This window comes from Rhinoraja longicauda, chromosome 1 (assembly GCF_053455715.1).
Source record: "Rhinoraja longicauda isolate Sanriku21f chromosome 1, sRhiLon1.1, whole genome shotgun sequence".
Taxonomy (NCBI): Eukaryota; Metazoa; Chordata; class Chondrichthyes; order Rajiformes; family Arhynchobatidae; genus Rhinoraja; species Rhinoraja longicauda.
The window spans coordinates 61,904,204-61,923,554 of record NC_135953.1 but is presented as its reverse complement, the minus strand read 5'-3'; the positions used below and the strand labels follow the sequence as shown (position 1 = coordinate 61,923,554).

Sequence of the window (19,351 nt, the reverse complement as noted above, 5' to 3'; positions counted from 1 at the left end):
GAAGGGAGATGAGTCTGTAGATACTGCAGTTAGATTTGTCTCCTTTCCTGAAGACTGTCACGGTGATACCATCATTGAGGTCCCCTTTCCAGATCCAGATGATGAGATTCTCAATGTGTAGTTTAAGTTCCTTCCTGTCAGGTCTTAAACAGGAGTCCCTTCCCACAAATGTTGACTGACTCCTTGTCCTTGTTTAGCTTATTTCTCAGATATCTGGGCCAAGGATGGCCCCAACTATTCTACAGAATTCACTTAATGTTGTCATTATTAGCAAGTTGCTGCTGGTCCCCTCTACTCACTCTAAACTCATGACTGTGTAGCTGGGCTACAAGTTCGCCAACAACACCACCGTTGTTGGACGAATTACAGACGATGATGAGTCAGAGAAAAGAAGTGAGATCGACCGACTGAGCAAATGGTGCCAGAACAACAACCTGGCTCTCAATGTCAGTAAAACCAAGGAACTGATTGTGGACTTTGGAAGAGGAAGGATGAGGACCCACAAACCTGTTTATATCGACAAGACGATGGTCCAGGTTCAGGAACAGCTTCATCCCTACAGCCATCAGGCTATTAAACACCATAACCTCCAATAAGCTCTGAACTATACAGACTATTATTGCTTGTTTTGATTTTGTGTGTGTGTGTGTGTGTATGTATATCTATATATATATATCTATATATGTATATGAGTATGTGTTTCTATACACGCACTGAACTTTTTAAATTGTTTATTATATTGAGTACAGTGTATTATGTTTACATATTGTGTTGTGCTGTTGCAAGTAAGAATTTCATTGTTTTATCTGAAATATATGTCAATAAAACGCTTGATTCTTGACTAGTTCACAGGTTTTCTCATGGATCATAAGGAATAGGAGTAGAATTAGGCCTATCGGCCCATCAAATCTACTCCGCCATTCAATCATGGCTGATCTATCTCTCCCTCCTAGCCCCATTCTCCTGCCTTCTCCCCATAATCTCTGACACCCTTACTAATCAAGAATCTATCTATCTCTGCCTTAAAAATATCCACTGACTTGGCCTCCACAGCCTTCTGTGGCATACAGCCATTAATGGATGCAGCCATTAGATGCTCATGGAGCTGCTTTGTGGAACTTTCATTCCAGGAACACCTTCATTTGTGGTTAATTGCGGTTTATTAAGTCTCTGCGTACCTTGGACAAACAGCAATTATATATTGTCACTTTTTTGTTTGTTTCTCCTGCATGTGGATTGTGTCACCTATTAGTCTTCCAATTAACAATCACAGATGGCTATTGTATAGAATTAGCAATAGCCAGTAACATAAGCATTATGAAACACAGGAATATTTAGCTTACTGAGTCTTATGTCGATACATTATCCAGGCTACAAAACGCATAACATAAAGATTAGACTTTATTGTCTTCCATCGTAGTGGGGAACATGGGGAATCCACTGTGGTGGATGTTTATGTTAATTTTTATGTAGCTATGTGGCTTGTTGCTTTTTTTAGTATGGCTGTATTGTAATTCGAATTTCACTGTACCTTAATTGGTACATGTGACAATAAACTGACCTTGAAACCTTAAACGTCATCTACTGTATCCGTTGTTCAAGATGTGGACTCTGATACATCGGCGAGACCAAACGCAAACTGGACAATCGTTTTGAGCAATCCGAGGGGTAACTTTTTCACACACAGGGTGGTGGGTGCCAAGCTGCCAGAGGAGGTAGTTGAGGCTGGGACTAACCCAATGTTTAAGAAACAGTTAGACAAGTACATGGATAGGGCAGGTTTGAAGGAATATGGACCAAGCGCAGGCAGGCGGGACTAGTGTAGCTGGGACATTGTTAGCGGCGTGGGCGAGTTGGGTCAAAGGGCCTGTTTCCACACTGTATCACTCTATGACTCTATAATACCTTCGCTCAGCCGGCCTGAACCAACCTGATCTTCCGGTTGCTGGATACTTTAATTCTCCTTCCCATTCCTCCACAGACCTTTCTGTCCTCAGTCTCCTCTGTTGTCAGAGTGAGGGTAAATGCAAATTGGAGGAACAGCATCTCATATTTTGCTTGGGCAGCTTACAGTCCAGCAGTATGAATATTGATTTCTCTCACTTCAGGTAGCCCCGGCATTCCCTCTCTCCCTATCCCTCCCCCACCTAAGTTGCACTAGCTTCTCATTCTCACCCTACAAACAGCTGTTTCCTTTATCATCGTTACTTTTTTGCATATTTTCATTCATTGTTCTTTATCTCTCCACATCACCGTCTATATCTCTCATTTCCCTTATCCTTAACCAGTCTGAAGAAGGGTCTCGACCCGAAGCATCACCCATTCCTTCTCTCTAGAGACGCTGCCTCTCCCGCTGAGTCACCCCAGCTTTTTGCGTCTATCTTCAGTATTAGATGGCTAATGAGTGAAGACTCAGTTATGCATCGCATCAAGACACTGAAGTCAGGATTCCTCACATTTAGACAGTGGTCTGTGCTGGAAGCAGCAGATGCTTCAATTAGATTTGACATTTTTGGATCAGTATGAACAAAAACATCCCACCTCTCACTACTGGTTACTGTCTCGTAATCACAATATTAAATTAGCTTATATTAATGTCAAACATGTAAGGATGACTTTTAAATATCTATCTTTTGGTCCAGAGATCTTTGGGAAAATCATCGACTTGGAGGAGTTTTTCAGTACTTTTAGAATGTAAAGATCTTGGAACTTATTAAATGGGGAGGAGGCAGAGCAGAGAAAACTAGGATATAAACTTAACTGCATATTCTCCTTAAAAATGGTCTCACCAAGCAACAGAAAATCTATCACTGAAAATAATACGGGTTATCCAGACTGCCAATTACTGTACATCACAAATGGAACCAGAGCAGAACTGTAAATAAAAGTACACTTACATGTAGAAACATGATATATGTGTTATAGATTTACTGCATAAACATTCAACTTGTTTCATATATCCATTGTACAAAGATATGCACAGATGGCTATGAGAGATTGCTATTATTTCTTAGACTGACCTATGTTAGAAAATTATATCTATAATTATTTCTTATAATCTCCAGCAATTGCCACTGTGCGCATATGAGGATATAGATAATTTTGGGATAATTTTACAACCTTCAGTCAACCTAAGACAGGTGGAGGGGGTGCTTGTATTCCCAGAAAATAGTTTGTGTTGCGATTTTCCACAATGAGAAGCCACATTATCTGTGTCCGCATCAAGAAATTAGAGTTAAAAAATAAACGGTGTTTATTCATTTCCCTTTAAAAAATATAGATACAATGTGGAACTCGGCCCTTCGGCCCACCGAGTATGTGCCAACCAGTGATTGCCCGTCCTCAAGTTCTATCCTACACACTAGGGACAATTTATAGAACCTATTATCCTACAAACTTGCACATCTTTGGAATGTGGGTGGAATCCGCAGCACGCAGAGAAAACCCACATGGCCACAGGGAGAATGTAAAAAACTCTGTATAGACAGCACTTGTCGTCAGGATTGGACCCGGGTCTCTGGCGCTGTCAGGCAGCAACTCTATTGATGCGCCCCTGTGCAGGCCCATGTTCTTCTGCTCTGGTTCCATATGTGATGTAACTGGTGGTCTGGATAACTCATATTATTTTGTTTCCATTGTGACAATGCCCTCTCCCTTGGATGTCACTCTGGTCCCTATCACTGGCTGACTGACCAGGAAAGGCCAATTCCCTACATTATTGATAACAGCTGATTAGCTGATACTGGTTCAATGAGCTCATACTGGTTAGCTACTGGAGCCTTGTCAACCTACTCTCTCTGAAACCCAGGCATTCTAGTCAGAGAAGAGAAGGGGAAGACTGAGGACAAATCTGAGATGACCAGTGCCACTGTGTGGTCGAGACTGGGTTGCTGGGAAGAAGCTCTAAACACCCAACGTCTCTAATGAGGCTGAAACTAAGAGGCCGGGTCAAGCCTGAAATGCCAGAACCTCTTCCTGCCCACCGACAATGAGGAACTGCACACACACAGGCACAAAGACTGGTCATTAGGCTAATCCAGGCACCCCCAGAGTCGCCACTTCAAGGCCAAAGCTGAGCCATCAGAAAGAAACCCAAGACCGCCAGCACCTCCTCTCAAGGCAAGGCTGAACTGCAGGGATTCAGCCTGAGATTGCTACACCTATTCCTTCGAAGACCAGGACTAAGCTGCTGGGACAGGCCGGCGATCACCAGCATCACAGCACATGCGTTCTGATGGCGAAGGACAGCGCCCCCATGCAGTCCTGGAGTTTCTTACCATAAATAAAATATATCACACGAGTTCACTCTAATGCGAGTTTCAGTGTGGTCACTGCCGAACCTGGCGTCGTCAGTACACCTTCACCACTTTGTCTATCTGTGTCATCACTTTTGGACAACTATGCACTCGTCCAATGTATAACACCCACTCCAGGGCACAGACATCATTTTGATATTTGCTGGGTCATGACATAATTATCTTGAGCAAAAATCAGCCCTCTCCACAGAAACAAAGGTTACTGAATGATGAACTCATTTCATTAGCCAAACCAAAATAACTTTTTCAAATTTTGCTATAACTAAATTATTTGTTCATTTTACAATTAGACCGATGCCTTTGTGTTTGATTGTGGCAAGACAGTTTAGTGACATGAGGCTGAGGGGGAAACTTAGCATGATCTCTGGCATGGACATTTCGGGCCGAAGGGCCTGTTCCTGTGTTGTAGTGTCCTATGTTCGATGAACACCTTCACATTAAAAATCGGGTAACAATTTGTTTTAAGTTCTTTATATCCCACAGGAAAATACATTTATTTCAGAAATGAAATAACAGTCCCTGCAAATAATATTCAGGATTCAGGATTCAGGATATACAAACACTTAACAGGCTGTCTATTGATTATATATCTCTGAATGTACATATTTTCTGAAAGAAGTTAAAATTGTGACCTGCTCAAAGAATAAACAAAAGGGCCCAAGTAACACTAGGATTTTTAAAATCTGAGGGGAAATCCTATTGCCTTAAATTGTATAGCAAAATAAATTGAACAGATTCGACCAGAGTTCTTGGTGGTCACATCTAATTATGGAGAACTCTGGATCAGGTTATATCAGCAAGATCACAAGACTGGCAGATGGAGAAACTAACATCTTAATTCCTTAACAATTTATCTTTTAATCTTGGGAGTTAGGGAACACTGGAAACATCACAAGATTGGTCGATTGCCAGAAGTGTAGCACTTCCTCGGCACTGAAATGGCAGCCAAGATAACGTGTTTAAGGCCATGAAGCCACCTTCTGATTCAGCAACATAGATAGGAGGACGATTAAGTTACACTGATCTGCGTTCCTGAGCTAACATTTGATGCTCAATTAAACTAATCTCCATAAGACCGACAAAATTCAGACTGAAAATGGTTCACAAAGACTGAGTCAGTATTTCTGAAAACCTTTCCAAGATCTACCACTTCAATAGAGATATGACGAAGCAGAAATCTTTTTATCTCAAGAATCTAAATGTGGAAATGTGAAAGAAAAAAAACAAGTAATTGAAAGCTGAATAAGTGCTGATAAAATCCAGGCCCCAAGCAGACATTGTTTATCTTCAGATACATCTGAGTGACTCTCCATTGACATTTTTACATCACTCGCTGAGCCATTCTTCCGGCAACTCTAACCTCCAAGTAATTTGCTATGATAGACATCAGCTTTAACTGACCTTCTTGTTCGCAATGAGATAAATATTTGGAAATATTTAGTCTAACAACCACTTCATTACAGAAAAGTTGCACATAGCCATCATTTTGGTGTCCCAGTCCTAAAATTCTGTTTACAAAATATGTGCTGTACATGGTGGGACATCAGTTAAAGAAATGGCATTATTCTTAGACCTTTTTTCCAACTAAAATTAAATGTTCTTCCATTTATGCTTTGCAAGGTTCAACTCTTTTTTTGCATGGAGTCCCCACAAGCTGTAAAGCAAAGATTATTTATCTGTGCCATGCTTTTCTATCCATTAATGTAAATGGAAGGATGTCTCTTTTACTGGTGTGTGGACCTCTCCAGCACTGTTGACAAAGCTGTTGCCAAACAACTCCATCACCTTGGAGTTGATCCTAACCTTCAATACCATCAGTGTGGAGTTTGCACGTTCTCCCTCTGACCGCATAGATAGGTGGTGGTCCGGTTTCTTCCTGTATTCCAAAGATGTGTGGATTGGTGGATTAATTGGCCACGATGAACTGTCCTTAGTGTGTAGTAAGTATTAGAATCTGGGAAAGGTTGATGGGAATGTCAAGAGAATAGAGTGTCAGGAAAGATAGAGGGAAGTGGGATTACTCAGTATTGACTCTAAGTGCAGACTTGTCTCATCCCATGTCATATGGAAATATGGAAATAATACGGTGTCAATTAAAAAAGAAACTGTAATCTTTTAACAAATGCTATGTCTCCATCTTTATGAGAATAAAAAACATTACTAATATTTATTGCTAACTAACCTCAAATAAATTTAAAGGAGGCATTTAACTGCAAAAACATGTCAATTGAATACACATCCAAAGCACTTATTTTGAATCCATTCCTATCCATACCTTGTTGTCCAGATTTCTTTCAGCAGGGCTAGCTGGGTTATTGTTGTTCCACCTGCTCTCTTGCATGATATCAGGGGTACGTGGCCTTGTATTTCTTGATACAATAAAATGCACTCGATCGTCACTTATCTAACGATAGACAACACAAGTCAAACAATCAGGGAAACATTTGTATGTAAAACACACACATTGCACAGCAGAATTCTGTAAAGAAACAGCCAGGACTATTCCAACATGCGATTTGCAGATTCATATGAAAATAAAAACATATTAGTTCCACATTGTTTAGAATTATTTTATTATTATGATATATATTTAAGTTCATTTAGCGCTGTCATCACACATTGTGAAGTCTGCCCTAATACTAGAATCTCTATGGCAAAAATCTGAAATCCGAAATAATTTAGCAGAGCCAAAATGTATATGTTTATTTCAAAATAAGAGTGAGACAATGATGACCATGAATGGCAATAAATTAGCGGCAGTGGAACAGCTATATCTGTACAGAAGCAACCAATAGTACAACACCTGGAAATAAAAAGGAAATTAGGGAGGCAAAGAGGGATGATGAGATATCGTAGCAGACTGCATTGAGGTGAATCCTAAGACTTTTTAAGGATGAGAGAATAATCAGGGAATGAGTAGGACCCATTCAGAACAACGTGGACAATCTGTACATGGAACTGGAAAGTATAGGTGAGATCCTAAATGAATATGTTTCATTGGCATTCACAAATGAAATGGATTTTGTATTTGAGTCTATTCTAGTGCAGGACTCCCTTAATAAGAAAGATAAGCTCAATGCCTTACTGGGCTTAAAGGTGAATAAATTCCCAGCGCTGGATGAGATATACCCCAGCTTGTTATGAGAGGCAATGGAAGATGTTGCAGGTGCTCTGGCTGAGATTTTCTAAATTCTTGGAGGCCACAGGTGAGGTGCCAGATGACTGGAGGATTATATGTTTGTTTCTCCTTATCAGGAAGAGCAGCAGAGGAAAAGCCGTGCAATTATAAACTTGCGAGCCCAACATCAATAACAGCGAAGTTATTGGAAAATATTCAGAGGGACAGAACGAATGATCGATTGGAAAGGGCAGGAGTAAACAGACATCGGCAGAATGGCCTGTTTCTATGATATGTTACTCAGCAACTTTACAAACTACCTTTTGTAGAATTAATCTGGATAAATAATTTCTAAAGTTAAAAAAAAACATTGTCCATCACCATAAATGATACTTTGTGGCACATAGAGTAATGGTATGGACCTGCAGAGACATCTTATGGTGCACATCTATTGTTCCCTTAAAGTGGCAAGACCAGTGGATGAGGTAGTGAAAAAGGGAATTGGCATGCTTGCCTTCAAAGGCCAATGTCCATGGGATATCATGTAGCAGCTATGCAAAGATTGGTTAGATCACACTTGGAGTATTGAGTACTGTTCTTGTCTTCTCAGTACTAGGAAGGATATGATGGCAGCAGAGAGGGTGCGGAAGAGATTCACCAGGATATGGCCTGTGAATATAAAAAGGACACATTGTACTGGAGTAACTCAGCAGGGCAGGACAGGCAGCATCCCTGGAGACCATGGATAAGTGACATTTTGGGCCGAGACCCTTCTTCAGTCTGATCACACGCGGGGGGTGGGGGGGGGGGGGGGGGTGGAGGGAAGCTGGAAAAGGGGAGAGGCAGGTAATAGGTAAACACAGGTGAGGGAGGGAGGTTTTGATAGGCAGCTGGTTGGAACAAAGGACAAAGATAAGAAAGGTAGGTGTGAGACGGGTTTGAAGTCATGGATTGTAACGGCCGAGGGAGGAAATTGGCAGCGGTGGGGGGGATGATGGAGGGGAGACATAAGTGGGTCCAGGTGGTGCACAGGGGAGGTAAAAGGAGGGGGGGGGGGTTGTGGGAGAAGGGGGGGGGAGGGGGGGTGTTCTGAGAGATACCTAAAATTGGAGAATTCATCGTTCATACTGTTGGTTTGTTGGCTACCAAGCAAAAGAGTGGAGGTACTGTTCCTCAGTTTGCATGTGGCCCTGGACAGAAAGGTCAGTATGGTTATGGGAGTTGAAATGGGTAGCAACCAGGAGATCCAGTAGGCCTTGGTGGACCAAGCGCAAGTGTTCAGCAAAATGGTCACCAAGACTATGTTTCGTCTCGCTGACATAGAGAAGGCCATATCGGGAATATCAGATGCAGTAGATGAGATTAGAGGAGGTGCACATGAAACTCCGTCTCATCTGGAAGGACTGCTGGGGTCCCTGGATGGAGGTGAGAGAGGAGGTATAGGGACAGATGTTACATCTCCTGCAGTTGCAGGGGAAGGTACCTGAGGAGGGGGTGGTGTAGGTCAGAAGGGACGAGTGAATCAAGGAGTTGCGGAGGGAGTGGTCTCTGCAGGTGGAAAGGGGTGGAGATGGGAAGATGTGTTGGAAATGTTGGAGTATGATGTGTTGGATGCGGAAGCTGGTGGGGTGAAAGGTGTGGACCAGGGGAACTCTGTCCTTGTTCCATCTGGGGGGAGGGGGAGCAAGAGCAGAACTATGGGACACAGAGCAGACATGTGTGCAGGATCCAGAATGACAGAAGGAGGGAAGCCAGGTGTACTAAAAAATGAGGACATTCCGAATGTCGTAGAATGGAAAGTCTCATCTTCAGAGCAGTTGCTGCAAAGACGGAGGAATTAAGAGTTGGAAATAGTGTCTTTGCAAGAGGTAGGGTGGGAGGAAGTGTAGTCCAGTTAACCATGGAAGTCGGTAGGTTTATAATAGATGTCATCAATAGTTTGTCCCCTGCGATGAAGACAGATCAAGAAAGGGGAGCGAGGTGTCAGAGGTAATTGGGTGAATTTGAGGGCAGAGTGGAAGTTAGTGGTGAAGTTGATGAAATCTATGAGTTCTGCACAGGTGCACGAGGCAACTCCAATGTCGTCATCGATGTAACCAGTGAATAATGGCTGCAGCTCTCAGGAGAGATTGGATTGGATGGTGTTATTCTCACTGTAAATAAAGGCTGGGGAATGGGGGGAGAAACTTCCAGGGATTTACAAAATGATTGAGGCACACAGGTAGGAAAGATAATCTGAGCGTGAAATGTAGACAAAGTCAATTGTGTGAAGTCTGGTCTGTGTGATGGAATGGACAACATCTACTACTCTCTGCAATATCTTGAGGTCTTGGGCAGAGCTGTTCCCAAACCAAGCCATGCTTCTCCCTGCCTACAAACAGAAGCTGAAGTGGGAAGGTTAGGTGCAGAAAGTTGTTCAGTGCTGATATGCAGAAACGGATGACATCCTTCGCGACTGCTTTGTGTCAGTGACACTCCATATTCAGGGAGTCGGCGGCCAACCTGAATGAGAACACCACTGCCATGACAGACTTCATTAGTACCTGCGCAGGGGAATGCATGCCGAAAAAGACAATCCGAGTGCTTCCCGGAAACCATGGATGTACCATGAGGCCCATTCCCAGCTGAAGGCTAATCTGAACGTTTTTCCCAGGGCAGGCAGGTCTAGAACTGGAAGGCACATGTAAGGTGAGAGGAGAGAAATTTATAGGAGATCTGAGGGGTAAGATTTTCCAAACAAAGGGTGGTGAATATTTGGAACAAGTTGCCAGAGGAGATAGTATAAGCAGATACTATTACAACATTGAAAAAGCATTTGAACGGATAATTGGTTAGGACAGGTGGAGAAGGATATGGGTCTAATGCAAGCAAATAGGATTAGTATAAATACGCATCTTGGTCAGCTTGGACCATTTGTGCTGAAAGGGTTCATTTCTGTTTTGTACGCTTCTATGAATGGATGAAAAATTCAAGTTGTTAAGTTGTTGAAGCAGTTATTTATCCATTTAAACCTGTACGATTGATCCTGGGATAGTTCAGATAAATTACTTACTGCTGAATTTTAAACACTTCATGGTTGGGTCTAAGATTCTTCACAAGTATAAATGTCATAACTGTAATTTGCTATGTTCTCAATTTACTTAAAGAGAAGTAGGTAAAAGCTTACTGTAAATTTTACAGCTTTAAAATATATGCAGCTTGAAGAGTGCAACTTAATTTAATTTGTGGAGTAACCAAATCTGAAACAACAGAAGACTTTGGAAGACTGAGTTGGAAACTGTATCTATTCTAGTAAATTCATTTAAAAAATGGGTACCTCCTTTGAATCTGTTCAATGTCAAATCTTTTAAGGATATCAATTTTACACAATGATGGACCATTAGTTTATATTAAACAATTCCAAACAGTTAAGAGCCAAAAGCAACAGTCCTGAAGATTTGCTTTGTTAACAGTGATTTAGAGTCTTGTCAGCACACTGACTAAGATAATTGAAAGGTCTCAAACTAAATCCAAATTTGAAGTGCAAACATACACAAATACTTATCCCACTGATGATAAGTAAACAATTTCAACATTATTAATCACCAATAAAGGGCATCTTTCCAGTAGACCACTGTTTTTATGTGCGACCTTGCTGGCTGTTTTCCAGTGTTACCATCGTATCAAGTACCATAGGCTTGTAATTACTTGCAGCATGAAAAGTTCAGGTCCGATTTCAAGGGGTCCAAGAAGGTGAGAGCCTTGCTTCAGTCAAATAATGATAACCATGTGGCCTTCAAAAATGTCTCATTTGTAGAATTACAGCTGTAGTTCCAACTGTTCTGTCCTCTATTCTCTCTGGGTTCTATATAATGTTGTCAACATCGGGGGGAATTGCTGCACGTTGGCGGGAAGTGAATTAGCCCATGCACCAGGAAAGTACAAGAGTATGCAGGAGACGAACATTCACGGTTTGGGCAAGTTAAGTTTAGATTTATTATTGTCATGTGTACCGAGGTGCAGTGAAAAACTTTGTTTTGCATACTATCTAATCAGATCAGATAATGCGAGACATAAATACAATTAAGTAAAAATTGACCAGGATTGTTAAATCAAAGGGGTTGATGCAGAGTGCAGTATATAGTTCTCAGCATCGTAGCGCAGCAGTTCTATAGGCAAAGTCCAATGTCCACCATGGGGTGGAGATGAATCGGACAGTATACCAGTTTATGGAAGGACTTCAGAAGCACGATAACAGAGGGAAAGAAACTGTTTCCGAGTCTGGTGGTGTGTGCTTTTGACCTTCTGTACCTTCGGCCAGATGGGCGCAGGAGGAATGATAGGCGTGGGAAAAGTCTTTGAACATATTAGGTGCGTTTCTGAGGCAGCGTGAAATGTAGACAAAGTCAATTGTGTGAAGTCTGGTCTGTGTGATGGAATGGACAACATCTACTACTCTCTGCAATATCTTGAGGTCTTGGGCAGAGCTGTTCCCAAACCAAGCCATGCTTCTCCCTGCCTACAAACAGAAGCTGAAGTGGGAAGGTTAGGTGCAGAAAGTTGTTCAGTGCTGATATGCAGAAACGGATGACATCCTTCGCGACTGCTTTGTGTCAGTGACACTCCATATTCAGGGAGTCGGCGGCCAACCTGAATGAGAACACCACTGCCATGACAGACTTCATTAGTACCTGCGCAGGGGAATGCATGCCGAAAAAGACAATCCGAGTGCTTCCCGGAAACCATGGATGTACCATGAGGCCCATTCCCAGCTGAAGGCTAAGATTGCAAGATACAATGTCCGGAGTTCCTGCGCAAACCAACTAGCAGGAGTATTCACGGACATCTTTAGCCTCTCCCTACACTGTTTTGAGGTACCCACCTGCTTCTAGAAGATATCACAGTGTCAAAGAAGATCTCATATTGGCTGCATTAATGGCTGCAAAACATTATCCCAAACAAGCTCATCTCCATACTCATGGAACTTGGAGTCTGCAACTTGATCCTCGACTTCCTGACCCACAGACCAAAATCAGTGAGGATGGATGATCCATAATTATTCTTCACATCCTCACAAGGATGTGTTTTCAGCTCCCAACTATACCCCTTACACACTCAGCCGAATACCAATCCAACTCAATCTACAAGTTTGCAAATGATGTCACTGTAGTGGGCCAGATATCGAAAAATTATGAGATAGTATAGAAAGGAGATTGAGAACCTAGTGTCAAGTAGTGTGAACCCGGTGTCAAGACAACAACCTCTCCCTCAGTGTCAGAAAGCAAAGGAGATAGTGATTGCCTTCTGGAAGTGAAGCAATACACACCCCAGTAAACATTGACGGTGCCGAAGTAGAGATAGTTCCTAGGAATAAATATCACCAGCAAATTGTCTGGGACCAGCCATAATGAAGTTATGGCCAAGAAAGGACACCAACGTTTCTACTTCCTTAGAAGGCTTAGGTGGTTCTGCATGTTTCCAACAACCGTTGGCAACTTCTACAGAAGCACTATAAAAAAGCATCTTATTGGGATGCGTCACAGCCTGCTTTGGAAACAGCTCCATCTAAGTGCAAAAAATTGCAGAGTTGTGGACATAGCCCAGACCATCACATGAACCAGCCTCCTTTCCATTGACTCCATCTACACTTTACGCTGCTTTGGCAGGACTGCCAGCATAATCAAGGACGGGTCTCACCCCCGTCACTCCCTCTTTTCCACTCCGATTAGGCAGGAGATACAGAAGTTTGAAAACACTTACCTTCAATTTCAAGAACAGTTTCTTCTCAACTGAACGGTCCTCTCATCAGCTAGAGTGTGGTCCTGACCATTCATCTGTCTCATTGGAGATCTTTGAACTTTATTGGACTTTATCAGACTTCTCTGCACTAAATGTTGTACCATTTATCATGTATCTTTGCACTGCAGATGGTTTAATTGTATTCAGGTATAGTCTTGCGACTGGATAGTACACAAACAAAACTTTTTTACCGTATCTCGGTACACGTGACAATTATAATAAACTAAACTGATGAAAAATTGTATGGTTTCTATAGTGCACTTGTAGAAGTTTGTAAGAGTCATTAGAGACATGCCATATTACCTCAGTCTCCTATGGAAGTAAAAGTGTTGGTGCCGCCTTGGCTGTCACATGAGTTGTCTGCTGACCATTCATTAACAACTGTCAGTGAATTAATGATTAGATCTGTTTTTATTGCAACTGTAACTTTATCACCTGCTTTATTCAGATTTGTTTCATGTCCATATTATACTTTTATTGTTTTCTATTTCATTGCGTTTACACCTTAATGTTCGCATTCTGAGCTTGACAGTTTCTTCCCAGCTGTTATCAGGCAATTGAACCAATCAGGCACTCTCACCAGCTAGAGTGCAGGCCTGACCTCCCAACTACTTCATTGGAGACTTTTGAACTATCTTTAAGTGGACTTTATCTTTCACTAAATGTTATACCCTTTACTCTGTCTGTGTACTGTGGATGGCTTGATAGTAATCAAGTATATTCTTTCTTTGACTGGATAGCATGCAACAAAAGGCTTTTCACTGCACCACATGTGCCAATAATAAACTAAACTAAACTAAACTAGAGAAATTCATTAATTTTGTTTCCAATTTTCACCACTCTTTCAGTGGTCTGTCTACATTTCAGTCCTTCAACTTTTCTATCCAATTCTGAAATTGGACCAAACACTACTCTATACTGCAAGCCCAACAACAATTTCAACTACCTCAAATATACATTATATATTATTGTAGAGCCAATTGTTCAATTTATTATCCATTGCTGAGATATAGTTGTGTGGAGATAATGTAAAGTAATTCAGGATACTTAAGATTTAGGAAGTTTAGATGAAAAAGAAAAGGTTATATGTAGTTTTAAAGGTAAATGCGAATATGGTGTGTTACATATGCTACATATTCATTGTAGCAGTCCCAACCTCCTGCACTACTTTGTATCAGGCACACTCACCACACACACACACACACTGTGATTAGGTATGTAAGCACTTTTCAGTATCACTACGCCACACAGGCAAGGAGCTGAATAAAGGAGTAAATTAAGGCAACTGAAACAACCTGAATTGTGTCGTTATTATCAGGACATCAAACCCGAAGACACAACATGGTGGCAGCGGTGGGATAGGCTGAACTTGTTGTCTCTTTTCTGGCCACCCCTGTATTACCATTTGGGTGAGGAGCTGGAGTTCTTCATCTCTGGCTGTTTCATGGACTTGGGTATGATGATTCGTGATCCGGCCAGCAGGACTCCATTCTCTACCGAAATATCATCACGGATGGTCCAGTATTCGCGGAGGATAGGCTGAACTTGTTGTCTCTTTTCTGGCCACCCCTGTATTACCATTTGGGTGAGGAGCTGGAGTTCTTCATCTCTGGCTGTTTCCTCTTTAATCTGTTCCAGCTTCACGCTTGTCACACTCACAATGTGGTGGATCTTTATGCTCAGCCCTTCCATCTCTTGTTTGTCATGTGTTGATAGTCTGGATAGGGCGTCAGCTAGCAGCAGGTCTTTTCCTGGCTTGTATCTGATGTTGTAGTCGTAGCTCTGTAGCCTCAGTAATAGTCTCTGTAGTCTGGCTGGTGCTTTGGTGAGGTTTTTTTTTCCGATTTGTTCTAGAGGGCGGTGGTCTGTTTCGATGTCGAAATACCTTCCATATAGGTAAGTGTGAAATTTCTCGCAGCCATAGACTACTGCTAAGAGTTCTCTCTCTATGTTTGCGTACCTTGATTCTGTAGGAGTGAGTGCTTTGGATGCATACGCAATAGGTCGGCCATTTTGTATCAGTACTGCTCCAACTCCTCTCATGGAGGCATCAACTTGGAGTGTTACAGGTTTCTGTCTGTCATAGTACTGCAGGATCGTTTCTTTGCTGATGAGTTGTTTTAATTTCCCAAAATCTTGGCTATGTGAAGCACACCAATCAAATTCAGCGTCGTCTTTCATCAATTCACGGAGATTTGCTGTATGATTAGCAAGCTTAGGTATGAAGACTCCCATGTATTGTATGAGCCCTAGGAAACTTCTTAACTGTTTCTTGTCTTTGGGTTCCTCCATGTGGTTGATAGCATCCACTTTTGTAGGGTCCGGTTTCACTCCTTCTGCAGAGTAAATCAGTCCAAAGAATTTGCACTCCCTTTCTTTGATTATGCATTTGTCTGCATTGAGCTTTATGCCGGCTCTTCGAGTTTTTTCCATAGCCTCATGGAGGTTGTAATCATGCGTGTTTTCATCTCTGCCGTATACTTGGATATCATCTGCTATCCCGATTGCCCCTTTACAGCCTTTGTATGTTTCATCTATTTTCCGCTGGAAGACATCTTGACTCACCTTCAGCCCGAATGGGAGCCTGTTGAATCTGAATCTGCCAAATGGCGTGTTGAAAGTGGTGAGCATTGATGACTTCCGGTCTATTTTGACGTTCCAATATCCATTGCTAGCATCCAGCTTGCTGAACACCTTGGAACCGGCTAGTGCGGGTGTGATCTCTTCAAGGGTTGGAGTTGGATAATGGTCGCGCTTCAATGCATTGTTCAGATCCCTGGGATCAAGGCATATCCTTAGTTTTCCGTTTGGCTTTTCTTTGATAACAATTGAATTTACCCAATCAGTTGGTTTAGTTATTGCTGTGATGATGCCCTTTTCTTCCATTTCGTTTAGTTGTTCCCTTAGCCTCTCTTTCAGTTCAAGGGGAACACGGCGGGGTGGGTGGATCACTGGCTTCACACTGGGGTCTACTGTGATATGGTATTCGTATTCCTCAAAACAACCAACGGTATCGTCAAAACACTCTGGGTACATGTCCATCAATTCTTCTTTGTTCCTGATGGGCGGCCGGTTTTTGATGGGTATGTTTCTGTCAATTCTGCAGGAGTTTGTCTTGATTTCATAGTTGATTGACACAATCTTCAGTCTTTGGCACGTGTTCAGGCCGAGAATAGCAGGTCCTTTCGATTTAGTGATGAAGAAGGGGCATTTCACTTCTTTCCCTTTGTATGTTCCTGCTATGATTATTTTGCCTAGCTGTGGGATTATGGAACCTCCGTATGCAGCTAGGACTACATCGCTACTTCCAAGGATTCCTTTCCTGACGCTGCCATCTTTTGTCATGTGTTCAGGGAATATCTTTCCGTAAAGATTGACTGGTAAGATATTGCTCTGGGCTCCAGTATCAATTTTGAGCCTTAGATTAATCGTTGTTCTTTTCTTTCCCACTTTTTTCTGTAGTTGTATTATAGTATATGCTTCCTCTCTGTTGCTATGTGTTTTGCTGTTTCCCATTTCGTGGACGTCAATGGTCCCAACGGAAAGGAATTCTTCCTCAGAGGTATCTGAGGTTATCTCCTCTTCCTGTTGGACGTGTGCGTGTATTTGTTTCCTTCTCGTATTTCTATCGTTCTTTGACCATTGCTGCTTTGGCTTGGTGCTGTATGATTTTGTTGACCTACACATTTTCTTCCAGTGGTTAGGCCTCCCACATGAGTTGCAGGTAGTCCCGTATGCTCATAAACCTCACCAAAGCACCAGCCAGACTACAGAGACTATTACTGAGGCTACAGAGCTACGACTACAACATCAGATACAAGCCAGGAAAAGACCTGCTGCTAGCTGACGCCCTATCCAGACTATCAACACATGACAAACAAGAGATGGAAGGGCTGAGCATAAAGATCCACCACATTGTGAGTGTGACAAGCGTGAAGCTGGAACAGATTAAAGAGGAAACAGCCAGAGATGAAGAACTCCAGCTCCTCACCCAAATGGTAATACAGGGGTGGCCAGAAAAGAGACAACAAGTTCAGCCTATCCTCCGCGAATACTGGACCATCCGTGATGATATTTCGGTAGAGAATGGAGTCCTGCTGGCCGGATCACGAATCATCATACCCAAGTCCATGAAAAAAGAAATCCTCGAAAAGATCCACCAAGGACACTTAGGAATGGAAAAGTGCAGACTCCGTGCTAAATCCGCTGTGTACTGGATAGGCATGTACAAGGACATAGAAAAGCTGGTATCTACATGCCACATATGCCAAAAATACAGGAATTCACAACAGAAGGAGGAAATGACACCCAGTGATATCCCAAGCCGGCCATGGCAAACCATCGGAGCAGACCTGTTCACAGAGAACCAGCAATGGTATTTGATTATGGCCTGCTACTACTCCAAATTCCCATTTGTGAGAAACATAAAGGACTTGAAAGCTAAAACAATTGTGTCAATTGTTAGAGGGTTGTTTGCAGAGCAAGGAATACCTGAGCAGATCGTATGTGACAATGGAACCCAATTCACATCTCGGGAATTCAGAGAGCTGGCCACCGAATACGGGTTCAAAATCACAACATCTTCACCACATTACCCAAAGGGCCATGGGTTTATTGAAAGGCAAGTACAGACAGCCAAGAAAATACTAATAAAATGCCGAGAGGCAAAGGAGGATCCAAACCTGGCACTATTATCCTTACGGGCAACTCCACTAAAGGCTGACATGAAGTCTCCTGCAGAAATGCTAAATGGCAGGAAATACAAAACCACCCTGCCAAGCAAAATCCAACCCCCTATCGACCAAGAAGAAACAAGGGCAAAATTGGCAGCTGCCCAGGAGGAGGGGCTGAAACAATACAACAAAAATGCACAGTACTTGCCTGAACTATTTCAAGGCCAAAACGTACATGCTCAGGATCCAATAACAAAGAAATGGACCCCAGCACAAATCACCAGTAGGGCTGGAACCCCAAAATCATATATCATAGAGACAGAACCGGGCAGGCAGTTGAGACGAAACAGAATTCACATCCGCCCGACACCTGAAATGTCAACACCTGCAACTTCAAAGACAACACCAGCAACTCCTAGGACACCACCCACAGCAACAGCAACACCTGCCATTGATGACAACACATTCTCACAAACTGCTACCAGTGAGTTATATAGTCAACCAGCACCAACCAATGGCCAGGAAACGACTCAACAAGTCACCAATACATCGAGTGCAACACTGCAGGCAACAACCAGATCTACTAGATCCAGGAGCAACATCTTACCCCCAGCGCGTTATCGCTAGCACTGGAAGGGACAAGTCACAAGTCACGCCAAGACATGACTCTTGACTGGCTACGCACTACCTGAAAGAAAACAAGCTGCCATTATATATTTTGTTGTGTAGTATAGTAGAAAGCAGAATGCCATGAATGTGGGCAGAATAATCCCACGGTATCTGCTACAGGATTGCCACCCTCGCTCTGGAAATCCTCTAGTGTCACTAACTTTTATTCTTTTCTTTTGAGAAGGGGGGATGTTACATATGCTACATATTCATTGTAGCAGTCCCAACCTCCTGCACTACTTTGTATCAGGCACACTCACCACACACACACACACACTGTGATTAGGTATGTAAGCACTTTTCAGTATCACTACGCCACACAGGCAAGGAGCTGAATAAAGGAGTAAATTAAGGCAACTGAAACAACCTGAATTGTGTCGTTATTATCAGGACATCAAACCCGAAGACACAACATGGTGTAAGTGGGGAGTATTGACTTTGGCTGAGAAGAATACGTAGAGTGAATGGAACTGAAAGACTATAAAGGATAAAAAGTCCAATGAGAGTTATAGAGTCTTAAACAGAGTCTCACTTTTAGAGAGAACATTAATCAAGAGATTTTGGAAGAAATTTGGGGAGCTGAAACAAAGCTGTATTGTATATCTTTAAAATATAAACAGGATAAATCAAATTTATAAAGACAGTTTGCTGGATGAATTTATGGGATACATTTCAAAAAATTCTTGGGGAAAAATGTTGAGAATCAGCCAGGAATTGTTCTTGTGCACTGAGATTATTAATGAGTACAAGAAAAATATTGGCAAGATAGAATTCTAGAGCAAAAAACAAAGTGCGGG

General features: G+C 42.3%; 1 protein-coding gene across 1 annotated transcript in view; it reads right to left on the bottom strand.

The window, feature by feature from the left end:
* lnx1 (ligand of numb-protein X 1) overlaps window positions 1-19,351 on the bottom strand; it is a 155,034-nt gene that overhangs the window by 25,789 nt on the left and 109,894 nt on the right. Inside the window, exon 7 of the mRNA XM_078398585.1 lies at window positions 6,592-6,720. Coding sequence (XP_078254711.1) covers window positions 6,592-6,720 — 129 coding nt within the window. The remainder of the gene's footprint in view (window positions 1-6,591; window positions 6,721-19,351) is intronic.